Raw genomic sequence first — 14,196 nt, 5'->3', positions numbered from 1 at the left:
TTTCTGCGAGCAGCTGTTGTTTGGCTTCCTCTATATTTAGTCCCTGACTTCTTTGTCGTCTTTTGTGGCTTTTCCCCCTCTCCTCCTCCCCACCCTCCTGTTTATAATTATGACAGAACCCCAGAAAAGGAGGAGGCGGGTTTTGCTTGGTGAAATGGTTCGTCAGCTGCTTGTTGCAGAGGCTCCTTGCTTATCCTTGCTGCAGTGACCGTTTCTTGCTCTGTTCTTCTGGGGAGGGTGAAATGGCTTGCCGGGGGCGGGGGGGGGGGAGTGTATGAATGTCATAATCGGAGGTGGGGCTGGGGCCCCATGTCATGTACGCGCGCACACTCACAAGCACGCACGTGTGACTTCATATTAAAAAGAAATAAACAGCGCATGCTTTTTTACAACAGCCTGCAAGGAGTGGAAGCAGAGGGTACGCATCTGATGAGTCACGAAAGGCCTTGTTCATTCACAGTGTGCCAAAAAAACGGCTGCGGGTGACTCAGATCTGGTGCCTGGGACAGAAGAATGGTGGTGGCAGCGATGGTGATTTGGGGGGGAGGGTGGAAAGGCCTGCGCAAGATTGGAAAATGCCACAGAGGTGCTGCTTTGTGATGGTGCTTCTTCCACACACACCCCCCCCAAAAAAGGAAGGGGCCTAAGATCTGTACCATCTGTTTGGAAAGCCTTCTACTTTATCCCAGATGATTGCGGGCTTGCTGTGATGGAAGGGTGCTTTGCACATGCCCAGCGGCACACTTTGGTTCACAGTCCTGCAGGGCTGAATCACAGCATTGGGAACTAGCTTCTTAGGATAAGCTCCAGTGTACCCTGGCTGAAATACAGCCGTATGCATGCCAGAGTAGTCCCTGATTTGAAAACAAGCACTGCTGGGTGGTGCCTCTCTTTACTCGTGCACAGAGCATGCAATTCCTGAAGTTGACACATTCTGGGGGCCTCACTGGTGCTGATCTCTGACATTCCACATAACTTGAGGTGGTTGAGTGCAGGCTGCACTCTCCACATGGATGGCATCCCATCATCCCCCCAGGATACTTCCTTGCCAGTAGTGCCCTGTTGGGTTCAGATGTGGCTGGGCTGTGGGCACACGCTAGCTTTTGAAAGCTTCCTCCTGCAATGTTACCCCCACCCCACAGTCACCTGGGACTTCCTTCTCCTCCTCTGTAGCAGTTCTTCAGCTGTGGTTAAGAGCAGTGGACTCGTAATCTGGTGAACCGGGTTCGATTCCCCACTCCTCCACATGCAGCTGCTGGGTGACCTTGGGCCAGTCACACTTCTCTGAAGTCTCTCAGCCCCACTCACCTCACAGAGTGTTTGTTGTGGGGGAGGAAGGGAAAGGAGATTGTTAGCTGCTTTGAGACTCCTTCGGGTAGTGATAAAGCGGGATATCAAATCCAAACTCTTCTTCTTCTTCTGTGCAGGCAGATGCATGGCCTTGGCAGTCTTAGTTGGTGTTTGGATGTACTAAGGCAGTTCAGGTGCAGCAGCTGAAACAGGAGCATACCCTGGCATAGGATGGCCCAGGCGCCCAAAGGTCATGGCAGTGCTTTGCTTTAAAAAGGGAGGTGCTGGTAGAGACGTCTGTGGAGAAGGCCACACAGCCTCCTAGCTTGCTTCCGTCCGATGTTTCTAAGCCAAGAAACTCCTCTTCTTGACCTGAGCAGTGGCAGCAGAAGTAACCAGGAGGAAAACTCCTGCTGTCATGCCATTAGAGCTCCACTCAAGCAGAATAAGCAAGAGAGTTTCTAAAATCTGGCTTACCAGATTTAGGAGTAAATAGTGCACCAGCAGTCCTCCAACCTGGTGCCCTCCAGAAGTTCTGAACTACAACTCACAGCATGGCCAATGGTTCCATGGCAGTTTAGAAACTTGAACAAGAGCTCTCCATGCTGGAAAGTAATGCTACAGTGTGGTGTAGTGGGTAAGAGTGATAGACTTGCAGTCTGGGGAACCAGGTTCGTGTCTCCACTCCTCCACATGCAGCTGCTGGGTAACCTTGGGCCAGTCACACTTCTCTGAAGTCTCTCAGCCCCACTCACCTCACAGAGTGTTTGTTGTGGGGGAGGAAGAAAAAGGAGAATGTTAGCCGCTTTGAGACTCCTTTGGGTAGTGATAAAGCGGGATATCAAATCCAAACACTACAGGCATTATGTTTATTAGAACTTTTCACAGCACTAGAGCAGCCTAAATCACTGGTCTCCAGCTGACTGTGGGGAAGGGGGACCCCCAGTGGTTTGTGGCCTGATCTGAGGTGGGTTGCGAGAGGAGCACTACCACCAGCGGTGTTTTCTTCCTAGGGGGTACTCAAGGGCACACAGTACTGGCACCTTTCCCCCCCCCCAGAAGAAAAGCATTGATAACCACCATGTGAACATTTAGGGTAAAAGATTTAAGAAATGGGTCGCCAAATGCATGCTTTGGTGGGTTCTAGGTCTGAACAGGCTGGAGATACCTGGCCTTGATCATGACAGCTGGCAAATCATTTTTTGGCTTCCGGAGCGCATGATATGGTTGGGCAGGCTGCGTGCACCTGGTTGGACAGAAACGGCCTCTATTTGCTCCCTTAAAAAAGCAACACACACACTGCTGCCACTGCCACCCCATGATCTCAGCCCCCATTGTTGTGTAGATATTGCACCACTGCAGCCATTGTCCCTCTTCTCTCTCTCTCTCATCCCCAGCTGTGGACTTGAAACCGGTACTTCCTGTGGTGATGCAGAGCTCTTGCAACAGCAGCAGCAGCACCAGCCCGGTGGACTTGCGGATGGATGCCCGGCCCAGCTTGCCCGCTGTGGACCCAGCCGTCCGGGAGCAGCAGCTGCAGCAGGAACTGCTGGCCCTGAAACAGCAGCAACATTTGCAGAAGCAGCTGCTCTTTGCCGAGTTTCAGAAGCAGCACGAGCACCTCACGCGGCAGCACGAAGTCCAGTTGCAGAAGCACCTCAAGGTAATCTGGAGGTGAACCCGGGAAGATTCTTGGCCACGTAGTCCGTACGCCTCGCTCAGTGCCACCCATTCTGACTGGGAGCATCTCTCCCGGGCACCCAGCCCTGCAGAAATCCTTTCAGGTGGAAATGTTTGGGCACAGCACCAGGGACTGCATACCACTGAGTGAGAACCACTCCTGCATACCAATGACCCTGTTTCTCTTTCTCCACCAAAGCCCAGGTGTACCAGCTGGTTCTGCTGTGATGTGGGTGGGAAACCTTTCCATGAGGGCCACATTTCCCTCAGGGTAGCCTGCCAGGGGCCACAGGCTGGTTGGGGTGGGGGAAGGGCTGAAGCCAGTGGGTGTGGTTCTCCCCCCCCCCCACTCACTTTGTGCTGCTTCCCTAACCAAGTTTGCAGTGCCTGCTGTTCATTTATTCATAAGGTTTCTACCCTGCCTTTCTGAATCCCCATTCAAGGCAGCTTGCATAAATTGAAACCAAGCTTACCTACTCAAGACTCTTATGAATTGAAAAGCTTCCCCTAGTTTCTGATGGGCAGGTGCTGCGATTTGTTGCTGCTTCGTGGAGCCAGTGTGGTGTAGTGGTTAAGAGCAGTAGACTCGTAATCTGGTGAACCAGGTTCGATTCCCCACTCCTCCACATGCAGCTGCTGGGTGACCTTGGGCCAGTCACACTTCTTTGAAGTCTCTCAGCCCCACTCACCTCACAGAGTGTTTGTTGTGGGGGATGAAGGGAAAGGAGAATGTTAGCCGCTTTGAGACTCTTTCGGGTAGTGAAATAGCAGGATATCAAATCCAAACTCCTCTTCTTCTTCTTCGGTTGCTATTGTATTGATGCTGTTGGTGTGCGCCGGACGGCAACTCCCAGCATCCTTGGCTATTGGCCACGCTGCCTGGGGCTGATGGGAGTAGGAGTCCACACAACACCTGAAAGGATGCTTGTTAGCTGTAGAGGATGGGGGCTAAGGGTTTTGAGGAAGGGACCTTGCTGCCGCATATTTATGTTGCACGTCTCTGTTTCCCCTGTTTAGTATAGCTCTGTTAGTATTTGATGGTTGCACCTTAGGTGATTTTATTGCCTTTCGTTTGCGGCTTGCAGCATGTCCTCCTAGGTACCCCTTGTGGGTTGCCAAGCAGTTGGTATAATAAATGGCCACCAGTTGTATAGACTTGGGGGGAAAGGGCTGCCACAATGATCCTCTGGAATGGAGCGGCTCCCCTAGGAAGAAGCAGTTTGGAACGTTTTAGTTCAGAGAAAAGGCGAGTAAGAGGTAACATAATAAAAGTTTATAGAATGATGCATGGCAGGAAGAAAGTGGAACTAAAGTTCATGGACATCCAATGAAACTAAATGTTGGAAGATTTAGGACTGGGTCATTCCACGTCAGTTCAACACGGTCATGCCACCCACCGTCTCGGATTTTGATGAAACTTGGTGTACACCCTTTCTGTATGGTTGAAAGAAACCCCCTTAATTTTTTCCCCTCTGTCTCAAACGGTTTTAATTTTATAGCACTTCAAAGTTTCGTGACATCTGTTTTTCTCTCCCCCTTGAGATCCTTGGTCTTGTGTGCATTTTCATTTTTTTCTTCATAACCAATGATAAGATCTCTTTGAAATTTTACACAGAGCTCAATAACATGATGAGGATTTCAGGGGAAAATACACCAGCACTCAAAAGATAAATGCCTAAAAAAAGATATAAATGTAGCTTTTTTGGTGGAACAATGAGGTTTAGAAAACCTAAATTTTCAGCGTGAGGGCACGATGGAATCAAAAGTTTTTGATGGTGAAAATTATTGCAAAGACATGCTCTTTCTCAACAAAGAATAAAATTTATGGCTCTCTTATGTCTTCTAACAAAATTTTACGTTTTTAGGACATCTTGGGGGGGAAATGGCTACTGGGTACAACTTTCCTACAATCCATAGCTGTAATAGAAAAAAATTAATGAAACAATGTTGTTCATCTTAAAATCTAAAATAATATTGGTTATTACAGGTGGGGGTTTTTTCCAAAAGTGCAGGCTTGTTTTTCAGTTTGGGGTATTTAAAACTATGAAAATTGGCTGTATCGTGAAATCAATCTAAAAAAAAATAATCAGTCAGAAACTTTAAATGCTGACATATAAGGAAATAAGACCTAGCAAGAAAAAGATTAAAAGAGTGTAAAATTATGCATTATATTCAGTGATGAGGGTGTATACCAAGTTTCATCAAAATCCAAGATGTTGGGTGGCGAAACCCTTGCTTTTTGCATTGATTTGATGTGAAATGACCTGACTGATAGGCAGCACATAGTCAAAATATGGAGGCAGTGATGGCCACCATCTTGGTAAAGGTAAAGGGACCCCTGACCATTAGGTCCAGTCATGACCGACTCTGGGGCTGCGGCGCTCATCTCGCTTTATTGGCCGAGGGAGCCGGCGTACAGCTTCCGGGTCATGTGGCCAGCGTGACTAAGCCGCTTCTGGCGAACCAGAGCAGCGCACGGAAACACCGTTTACCTTCCCGCCGGAGCGGTACCTATTTATCTACTTGCACTTTGACGTGCTTTCGAACTCTAGGTTGGCAGGAGCAGGGACCGAGCAACGGGAGCTCACCCCGTCGCCGGGATTCGAACCACCAACCTTCCGATCGGCAAGTCCTAGGCTCTGTGGTTTAACCCACAGCGCCACCCACGTCCCTTCCACCATCTTGGAGATGCCTTTAAAAGAGGGTTAGACAGCTATACAGAGAAGAGAGCTGTTGAAGGCTACTAGCCACAATGGCTATGCTTCTCAATACCAGTTGCTGGAAGCCACGAGAGGGGAGAGTGCTCTTGTGGTTTCCCACAGACATCATCAGGTTGGCCACTGTGAGAATAGGATGCTGGACTAGATGGGCCCGTGGCTTGACTCAGCAGGCTGTACTTAAGTTCTTACGTTATGTTCATTCATTTGTTGTATATTACGTTTTGCCTATGCTCGAGAATACAGATTACTAGAAACGATGAATCGTGCACTTCTTTCATACTTGAAGGAGCATAAAGGGGGGGCGGGCGGGGAATGATGCCTTTCAACTAGAGCTGACTTGGAAAGCGGTGACTAACACACTGCCTTTGTGTGTGGTAACAATAAGCTGTAGTCTAGCGCTATGAGAACGAGCCTACATAAGCTTCAGGCTTGCATTCTTCCCTCTCCTCTGATTTGGCCACGAGGAGGAATGTAGGAACTCCCTGGTTTTAAACTAACAGTGGTTATGGCCCAACAGGGACTGTTCTTAGTTTTAACCATGGTTTGTCGAAGCAACTCGGCTTCAAGCCGTCGTTAACACTTGTGGCAGTCTGAGGCTCTCTCAGGCTCATTCTCATAATACTAAACTTTGTTTAGCATTACGATATGATAATCTTTGTTGTCATTGTCCCATACAGAACAACGAAATTGAAAAAAAATCTGCATCAGACATTCAAAAATCAGCAAGCCTGCTATCCCAGCCTGGTTAGCCCCCTAAAAACTCTGATACCCCATTATTAAATACAATATAATCCCATAGAGACTCCTTACACTGCGTTTAAAACCAAAACTGTTTCTCAGCAGAAGCTGAAAGAGATCATTTCCGGGGTGCGCACTATCCTGCACTATCTCTGCAGCTTTCTTATGACACCTGGAAGCATAGATTTGATCCAAGGTGGGAAGAGTGCACCCTATTACTCTCTCCGCAGTCTTTACAACCTTGGACAGCATTGTTTTTTCCCTGACAGTGCAGCTCCCAAACCAAACACACACATTATGTCCGAACAAATCCTTCCAACTAATGTTGTGCTCCGTGGCCTGCTGCTCAAACTTGAAAATTAGTGCTGCATAATACAAAAGTCACCAGCATTATGTACTGCCTGAGCATGCTAGCTTCTGGGGTCACGACAAACAATGTGCATCTTGTTTTGTCTCAAGCCATTGTCCCACACTACCTCATCCCAACTTAGTTTTGTCAGAGGTTAAGTCTGATTGTGTGCATAAAACCGCTTATTCATCCATCATGGCACCTTTTCAATTCTGATTTCACTTCCTTTGAGGTTTTTTTACAAATAATACCTGCCCTCTTAGTTGCCCTGGCTTGGAACAGATGTTTTGTTTACCATGTGATTGTCTCCCTCAGCTTGTTCTTTATAAGAGAGAGAAACCACACAAAGTCCCCAATCTCTCCCCTTTCACCCCCCTACATCATTTCAGTGCCAAATTCTACTCCTGCATTGAAACTGTTATTTGCTTCCAAAAGTGCCATTGCAATTGGCACCTATGGGAGCAAATAGCACCCAGGGAGGGGGGAGAGAAATTTGGCAGGAAAAATCAGGTGGGGGAGGGTAAGACCCAACCACCTCTACTTGTGTCTCACAGTCCTGATCTGGATTCCTCCCACTTTTTTTGCAGCTGTTAATTCTTTAAAGAAAAGAAAGGGGGGGAGGGAAGAAAGCTCAAGAATAACATGGAACGTTCCCAGGATAGGATGCTTATTTTTATTTAAGTTTTAATTGATCTGTTGGTTTTGCAACATTTATATTTTGCCTTTCTGCCCAGCAAAGGCTGCTGACAGCAGTAAACAAAGCAGAAAAGGGCTGGGTTCAACAAAACAGTTGCACAACAAGAGCTGGCACAATGAGTCCTGCTAGTGCAATGGGGCTTCCTGCCCCCCTCTACACCCCCTCCCCAGATCAGGTCTGTGGGATACCCCCAGAACAGCATGCAGTGAGAAGGGAGGGGAGCTAGTTCTGCTTGGCAAGCGGAAATGCTTGCGCTGGTGGCAAAATTGGCTTCATGTTGAATTCCTCCCACAGCCTATAACAAGCAGGCAATAAAGCAGCTAATGAAGATTGTGCAAGAGGGATTCCAGCACCGGCAGCCAATGAAATCAACTGCCACTAAACCAAAACCCCTCAGTGTGCGTGCTGAGCTTCCAAAAACCAGGGTGCGATGGAACAAAATGGATTTTCTATAGAAGGGCTTAGAGGCGTCACTACGGAAAAGGCCCTGTTTTTAGTACAGGAGGCAGAGCCTCAGGGGAAGAAGACCTGAGTGATTGGATTGGCTCACGTGGGAATGAGCAGAATTTTTAAGGTCTCTTTTGCAGAGGCGTTAGCAAGGCTGCGTAGAAAGCCCCTGGGCTACGGTATTATGAAGTTGGAAGTCTGCATCAAAAGATTGCACATGTTTATGTCTGGGTTTTGCATGCAAAGGCCGGCAAGGGTGGGTGGGTGATTGGGGGGCAAACACACAGTCCCCTGCAGTCCCACTAACTCACTCCCCATCTCCCCTCTGCAGCAACAGCAGGAGATGTTGGCAGCAAAACGCCAGCAAGAACTGGAGCAGCAGCGTAAGCGAGAACAGCAGCGGCAGGAAGAGCTGGAGAAGCAGCGGCTGGAGCAGCAGCTACTTATTTTACGCAACAAGGAGAAGAGCAAAGAGAGTAATAAATATATATATATATTTATATTTGTATTGAGTTGCGTTGGTTAGACTTGGTATGCTGAGGACTTGGAGGATTTCACACTTTCCCACCCCAGAGGCAGCACAGTAGAAAGAATAAGATACAGCATGGGTAGGCAAACTAAGGCCCGGGGGCCGGATCTGGTCCAATCGCCTTCTAAATCCAGCCTGCGGGCGGTCCGGGAATCAGTGTGTTTTTACATGAGTAGAATGTGTGCTTTTATTTAAAATGCATCTCTGGGTTATTTGTGGGGCAAAGGAATTTGTTCTCCCCCCCCCCTTTCAAAATATAGTCTGGCCCCCCACAAGGTCTGAGGGACAGTGGACCAGCCCCCTGCTTGCATTGTGGGGAGTGCAGTGTGGAAGTTGGAAAGCTCTGGAATTAATTCTGGAATTTAAGGAGTCTTTCATACTGGTAGACCATACTTTCTTCTGCTGCATCAATAAACCATGGTTTATTGGACCAAGAACAAGGAAGTGTGCCTGCAGGCTGCCTCCTCCTCTTCTTACGTGCCACAATGCAGTGTTTCAGAGGCTTGTCTAACCATAGTTTCTTGCTGCATCAAAACTGGGAAACTGTGGTTTATTCTCCAACCAGAAACCAGGCAATTAAAGGCAAATGGTTTGTAGTCAGAGATTAAACCACAGTTATATGTGCGCAAGCACAACTCTCATTCTTAGTCTAATGAATCATGGTTTCTGGGATAGAAAGTCCCGGAAGGGTTTATCCACGAGTGTTTTCCTAACTCTTCCACAGGTGCCATTGCCAGTACCGAAGTGAAGCTGAAACTTCAGGAGTTTCTTCTCAGCAAGTCTAAAGAGCCAGCAACAGCAGGCGGCTTGAACCATTCCCTCCCTCAGCACCCCAAATGCTGGTAGGTCTTACCACCTTTGCCTCTGGGCATTCATGCCGGGTCTAGGACAGGACATTGGTGGGGTGAGATTTTACCACTGGAACAAATGTAGTAATCTCAAGAGAGAAGGCGCAAAGTCTATGTTGCGGCATCTGGGAGACTCCCTTTTCCTTCTACACATCTGTCTCCAGTTTGCCGAAAATTTGACTGGTGTGTGTGTATAGGGGGCTTGCATGTTTGTTTTCCTTGGCGTATAGTAGTGGGTGGATAGAGTGACTCTTTGACCATCCAGTAGCTACCCTGATTGAGAGTACAATGTTATGCTAAGGGGTACGTTTCCGAGCACAATTCAAAGTGTTGGTGTTGACCTTTAAAGCCCTAAACGGCCTTGACCCAGTATACCTGAAGGAGCATCTCCACCCCCATCGTTCTACCCGGACACTGAGGTCCAGCGCTGAGGACCTTCTGGCGGTTCCCTCACTGTGAGAAGCTAAGCTACAAGGAACCAGACAGAGGGCCTTCTCGGTAGTGGTGCCCGCCCTGTGGAATGCCCTCCCATCAGATGTCAAAGAGATAAACAACTACTTGACATTTAGAAAACATCTGAAGGCAGCCCTGTTCAGGGAAGTTTTTAATGTGTGACATTTTGATGTATTTTTAATCTTTGTTGGAAGCCTCCCAGAGTGGCTGGAGAAACCCAGCCAGATGGGCGGGGTACAAATAATAAGTTATTGTTATTGTTATTATTCAGCATGCACCCTTAGTATATGGAGCCACGGGTGTGATAGATGGCCCTGCTTTTAAAAGGAATAACCTTGTGCATAGACCTTCAGTTATCTTATCTTAAAGAGCTTTAAAAGGGGGGTGAGATAAATTTGTGGAGGGTCAGGCTATCAATGGCTGCTTGTATGGTACCACCCTGCCTATGAATTTAATCCACTGTGGAATAACAGCAGGAGAGGGCAATTGCATTAATGCCTTGCTTCTGGACTTCCCAGAAGCCTCTGGCTGGCCAGTGCAGGAAACAACATGCAGGGCTAGATAGGCCTCTGGTCTGGTTGCAACAGTGCTGCTCTTCTGTTAATTACATGTGCAAATTATACCTGCTCAGTGCGAGCTGCTCCTGTTGTCTCTCCAAGAGCTGATTTAGATGTGATGGAGCATCTCCACATCTCTCTGTTGCCCAGAATAGAATTTTCACATCCCGCCTCCACTCCAAGCCAGGAGGTTGATGTGTGTGTGTGTGTGTGTGTGTGTGTGCAGGCTCGCGAACACAAAGGCAAGTATTCTATTTCGGGCAGTGCAGAGATGTGGGGGAACAGGAAATGTGAGGCACCCGTGTGCTTCCTCTTCTGTCCAAAACACCATCGCACTGGAAGGCGTCAGAACATCCTCATCGTAAACTGTGTAGCCACCAGCCAAGTCAAATTTCTCGAGAGAACCATCAATTTCATCGCAGGGATGATAGCTCAGTTCCCAACCCAGCTGCTCTAAGTTACGACTTTACTTGCCTCTAAGCCCTCCCCCTAAGGATTCCTGTTAATGAAAGTTTCTGTCTCAGATGGTTGTTTCATAGAGAGTACCACAGACAAGAGAGTGGGTTTTGGGGCCAAGGAAGTGAGCAGGTTCGAGGGAAACACCTCAATGAGAAATGGGCCTGTGTGCTGCTGACGTCAAGGGACATTGGGGACACGAAAAGGGACGAGGGTTAGATATTAATCCAAATACAGTGGTTACAGTGGTTACCTCAGGTTACAGACGCTTCAGGTTACAGACTCCGCTAACCCAGAAATAGTACCTCGGGTTAAGAACTTTGCTTCAAGATGAGAACAGAAATCACGTGGCGGCAGCAGGAGGCCCATTAGCTAAAGCGGTACCTCAGGTTAAGAACAGTTTCAGGTTAAGAATGGACCACCAGAACGAATTAAATTCTTAACCCGATGTAACACTGTACTGTAATGAATTGACTGTGGGGCAGCTGGTCTTGAATTTAGCCATGTAACTATCAAACTATCAAAGCATAAACTCCCTGGGAGTTTGTTGGCATCCATCTGTCTTGAGATACAGTCAAGTGTCCGTCCCCAGTTGTCAAACTGCTAGAGAACCGCAGCGCCTCCTGTGGTTGCAGAGACCGGTAACTCATAATCGCTGGCTCCTGTATTGTTTTAGCTGTGTTAGCAGCACCAAAGTGACCTCCCCGGGCTGCAAGCCTGGGCAGTTTGTGGAAATCCTGTGCTGCCTAGATGACAAGACCCCTTTCAACCTCGTTTATATGGTCCAAAGGAAAGCAGAGCAATACACTGGGTGCCAACTCCACTGCAGGAGTTGCCAGAAGGAGGCATACAAGACACCATCCAACTGCCTTAGGGACTCCACTCCAGATATGTGTAGGGTTTACTCCTTAGCCTTTTCTTCTCCTTAGCCTTTCTCCTTAGCCTTTTCTTCTCCCGAATATGTCCCTAGAACAGGGGTCAGCAACCTTTTTCAGCTGTGGGCCAGTCCACCGTCCCTCAGACCATGTGGTGGGCCGGACTTTTTTTTTTGGGGGGGGGGGATGAACGAATTCCTATGTCCCACAAATAACCCAGAGATGCAGTTTAAATAAAAGCACACATTCTACTCATGTAAAAGCATGCTGATTCTCGGACCGTCCATGGGCTGGATTGAGAAAGCGATTGGGCCACATCCGGCCCACGGGCCTTAGGTTCCCTACCCCTGCCCTAGAAGCTGTCAGCATGTGACAGTGGCCGCACCCCAGGGAGTAGTGGAGAGCAAACGAATCATTCTGAGCTTCCCTCTGTCTGGCTCTATCCTTCGCTTGAGTCCTCACCATTCTTAGTAGTGGTGTTGGCAGCAGGGAGTCACACACTTTTCTGTTTCCCCATCCTGACCTATAAAACTGACCCCATCCTGCCCTCTCTCCCCTAGGCCTTGCTTGCCCTCTGACTTATTCCACCTGCAACTTGTGCCTACTGATAACCCACTGAATTTCCTGGAGCATGGATGCTTAGAGTGGTAATCCATTTAGCCTGCTTAGAACAGATCACAGATGGACCATTATCGCTTCCCCCACCCTCCCAGTCACCCACAGTGGATATTCTTATCTCACCTCTTGGGTCACCCCCCCGCCAAGTCCCTTTAACCTACATTCAGGAATAGAATCCTGAGTTGACTGTTGTCAACTTTATGGATGGCAGAAAGACAAAGAAATGCTATGTCTATTCACACTCCTGCCTCTCTTCTTGTTAATTTTTTTTGTTGCATTTCCACTCTGCCCCATCAAAACAAACCTTGCTGATCAAGCAAGATAAGCCATTAAGGTATAAAATACTACATACCATAATGTAACATATCAAAACTTCTCCAAAGCCTGTTTTTTAAAAGCCAGTCTGAAGAAACATTTCTGCAAAATGCTCAGATGTATACTTTTGAAAGACTTTCAGTGGCAGGGAGTCATGGAAGATTAATAATATGGGGGAAAGCTATATTTTATTGGGCTGTTCTTACATTGGTTGTAGTAGGAGTGTGAGAGCTTTCTGACATCATAGGCGCCTTAATCATGCTGAATGGAAAAGCAGCAGTGTCACACGTTATAGAGAGAGAGCAAGTTTTGTAGTTTTCCTTGTTATTTGCAAGTATACGTATTGAGGTGTAGCCTAACCATTCCAAGAGATAGCCAAATTCCACTGCTCACATGCCAGCTCTCTAGGGAAACAACCACCCCCCGCCCTGATGCTTACAGAACCAAAACTTAGTTTTCTGCGAGTGTTTCCAGACTGAAGACACTGAATGCTACAAAATAATGTCAGTGCTTGGATTGAAGACAACTCATTTGGGCTGCTGTAAACTGCTGTTTTCTCACTTCCTGGCTTGGCTCTGGATAGATAGATAGATAGATAGATAGATAGATAGATAGATAGATAGATGAGAGAAAGAGAGCAGGTTGAATTATGAGTGGAAACATTTGCATTGTTGATAAGACAATTGGTAAATTAAACAGTTAGGCTGCAAAATGACTGGGCATATTTGTATTTGTGCCTTTATAACACCGAGACCTCTGCTGTTCTTATTTGCCTTTTTCAATCTGTTGTTGTTGTTGTTGTTGCTGCTGCTGCTGTTTTAAATAGCAAGTTATGATAAGTTGCCCTGTCTGTCATGGAGCAGGACATATCAGAAGAAGTCCGTTGGCTCTGCTACTTCATATAACCCTATTGGTCTGCACCATTGTAACTTGGTCAACTTCTTTCTCTGTTTCCACAGGGGGGCTCATCATACCTCATTGGACCAGAGTTCCCCTCCCCAGACAGGAAGCCCAGGAACACCACCCTCTTGTAAACTACCTTTACTCGGCACTTACGACAGCAGAGACGACTTTCCACTCCGGAAAACTGGTCAGCAAACCCCCTTGATGATGGGATAAACCAGAAAACCAGGGTTGGGGTAGTGGGAGGTGTTGATGAAATTTAGGCCCCTGGGTGGAAAGGGGCTTTCTGCACTTTCTGAGTATGCTGGCTTGAAAAGACCAGGATTGTGTGTGTGATTTTGTTGGCAGAGCTACAAGTATGAGGGAGGGACATTCATTAAGTTAGTTTATTGAACATTATTGGAGACTAAGATGAGCTTTCCAAAAGCTCAAGTGGGCGAATCTCCCATGCCGAATCTCAGTTCCTCTAGATATTAATTACGATAAGCACCTACACTTCTGTGTGTGCCAAGCGCCTTGTATATTCTTGAGCAAGTGGGATTTGCAAAACCTACTGTGCAGACTGCTTCTGTGAACATCCTACTTTTAGATGCAGTTCAGGGCTTTACAAAAAATCAGATGTTTGGGTGCTAATTATGTAACCTTACAAGAGCTTCTCTGCAGACAGGCTTTGAGAAAAGACAACAACCCAGCTGCTATGCGGAAACAAAGCTCCTTAGAA

The 14,196-nt window shown here is 47.5% G+C and overlaps 2 protein-coding genes across 11 annotated transcripts in view; both read left to right on the top strand.

Annotated features, from left to right (window-relative positions):
• Window positions 1–14,196, top strand: part of LOC310747967 (uncharacterized protein) — a 176,968-nt gene that overhangs the window by 53,537 nt on the left and 109,235 nt on the right. The window lies entirely within an intron of this gene.
• Window positions 1–14,196, top strand: part of HDAC5 (histone deacetylase 5) — a 117,100-nt gene that overhangs the window by 50,536 nt on the left and 52,368 nt on the right. For all 10 annotated transcript variants that reach the window (XM_083582501.1, XM_083582506.1, XM_083582502.1 and 7 more), the window contains 4 exons: window positions 2,688–2,953; window positions 8,253–8,397; window positions 9,175–9,292; window positions 13,532–13,662. In XM_083582501.1, the coding sequence (XP_083438627.1) occupies window positions 2,688–2,953; window positions 8,253–8,397; window positions 9,175–9,292; window positions 13,532–13,662 (660 nt within the window). The remainder of the gene's footprint in view (window positions 1–2,687; window positions 2,954–8,252; window positions 8,398–9,174; window positions 9,293–13,531; window positions 13,663–14,196) is intronic.

This window comes from Podarcis filfolensis (genome assembly GCF_964270895.1).
Source record: "Podarcis filfolensis genome assembly, chromosome: 13".
NCBI lineage: Eukaryota > Metazoa > Chordata > Lepidosauria > Squamata > Lacertidae > Podarcis > Podarcis filfolensis.
This window is presented reverse-complemented; position numbering and strand designations above follow the sequence as displayed.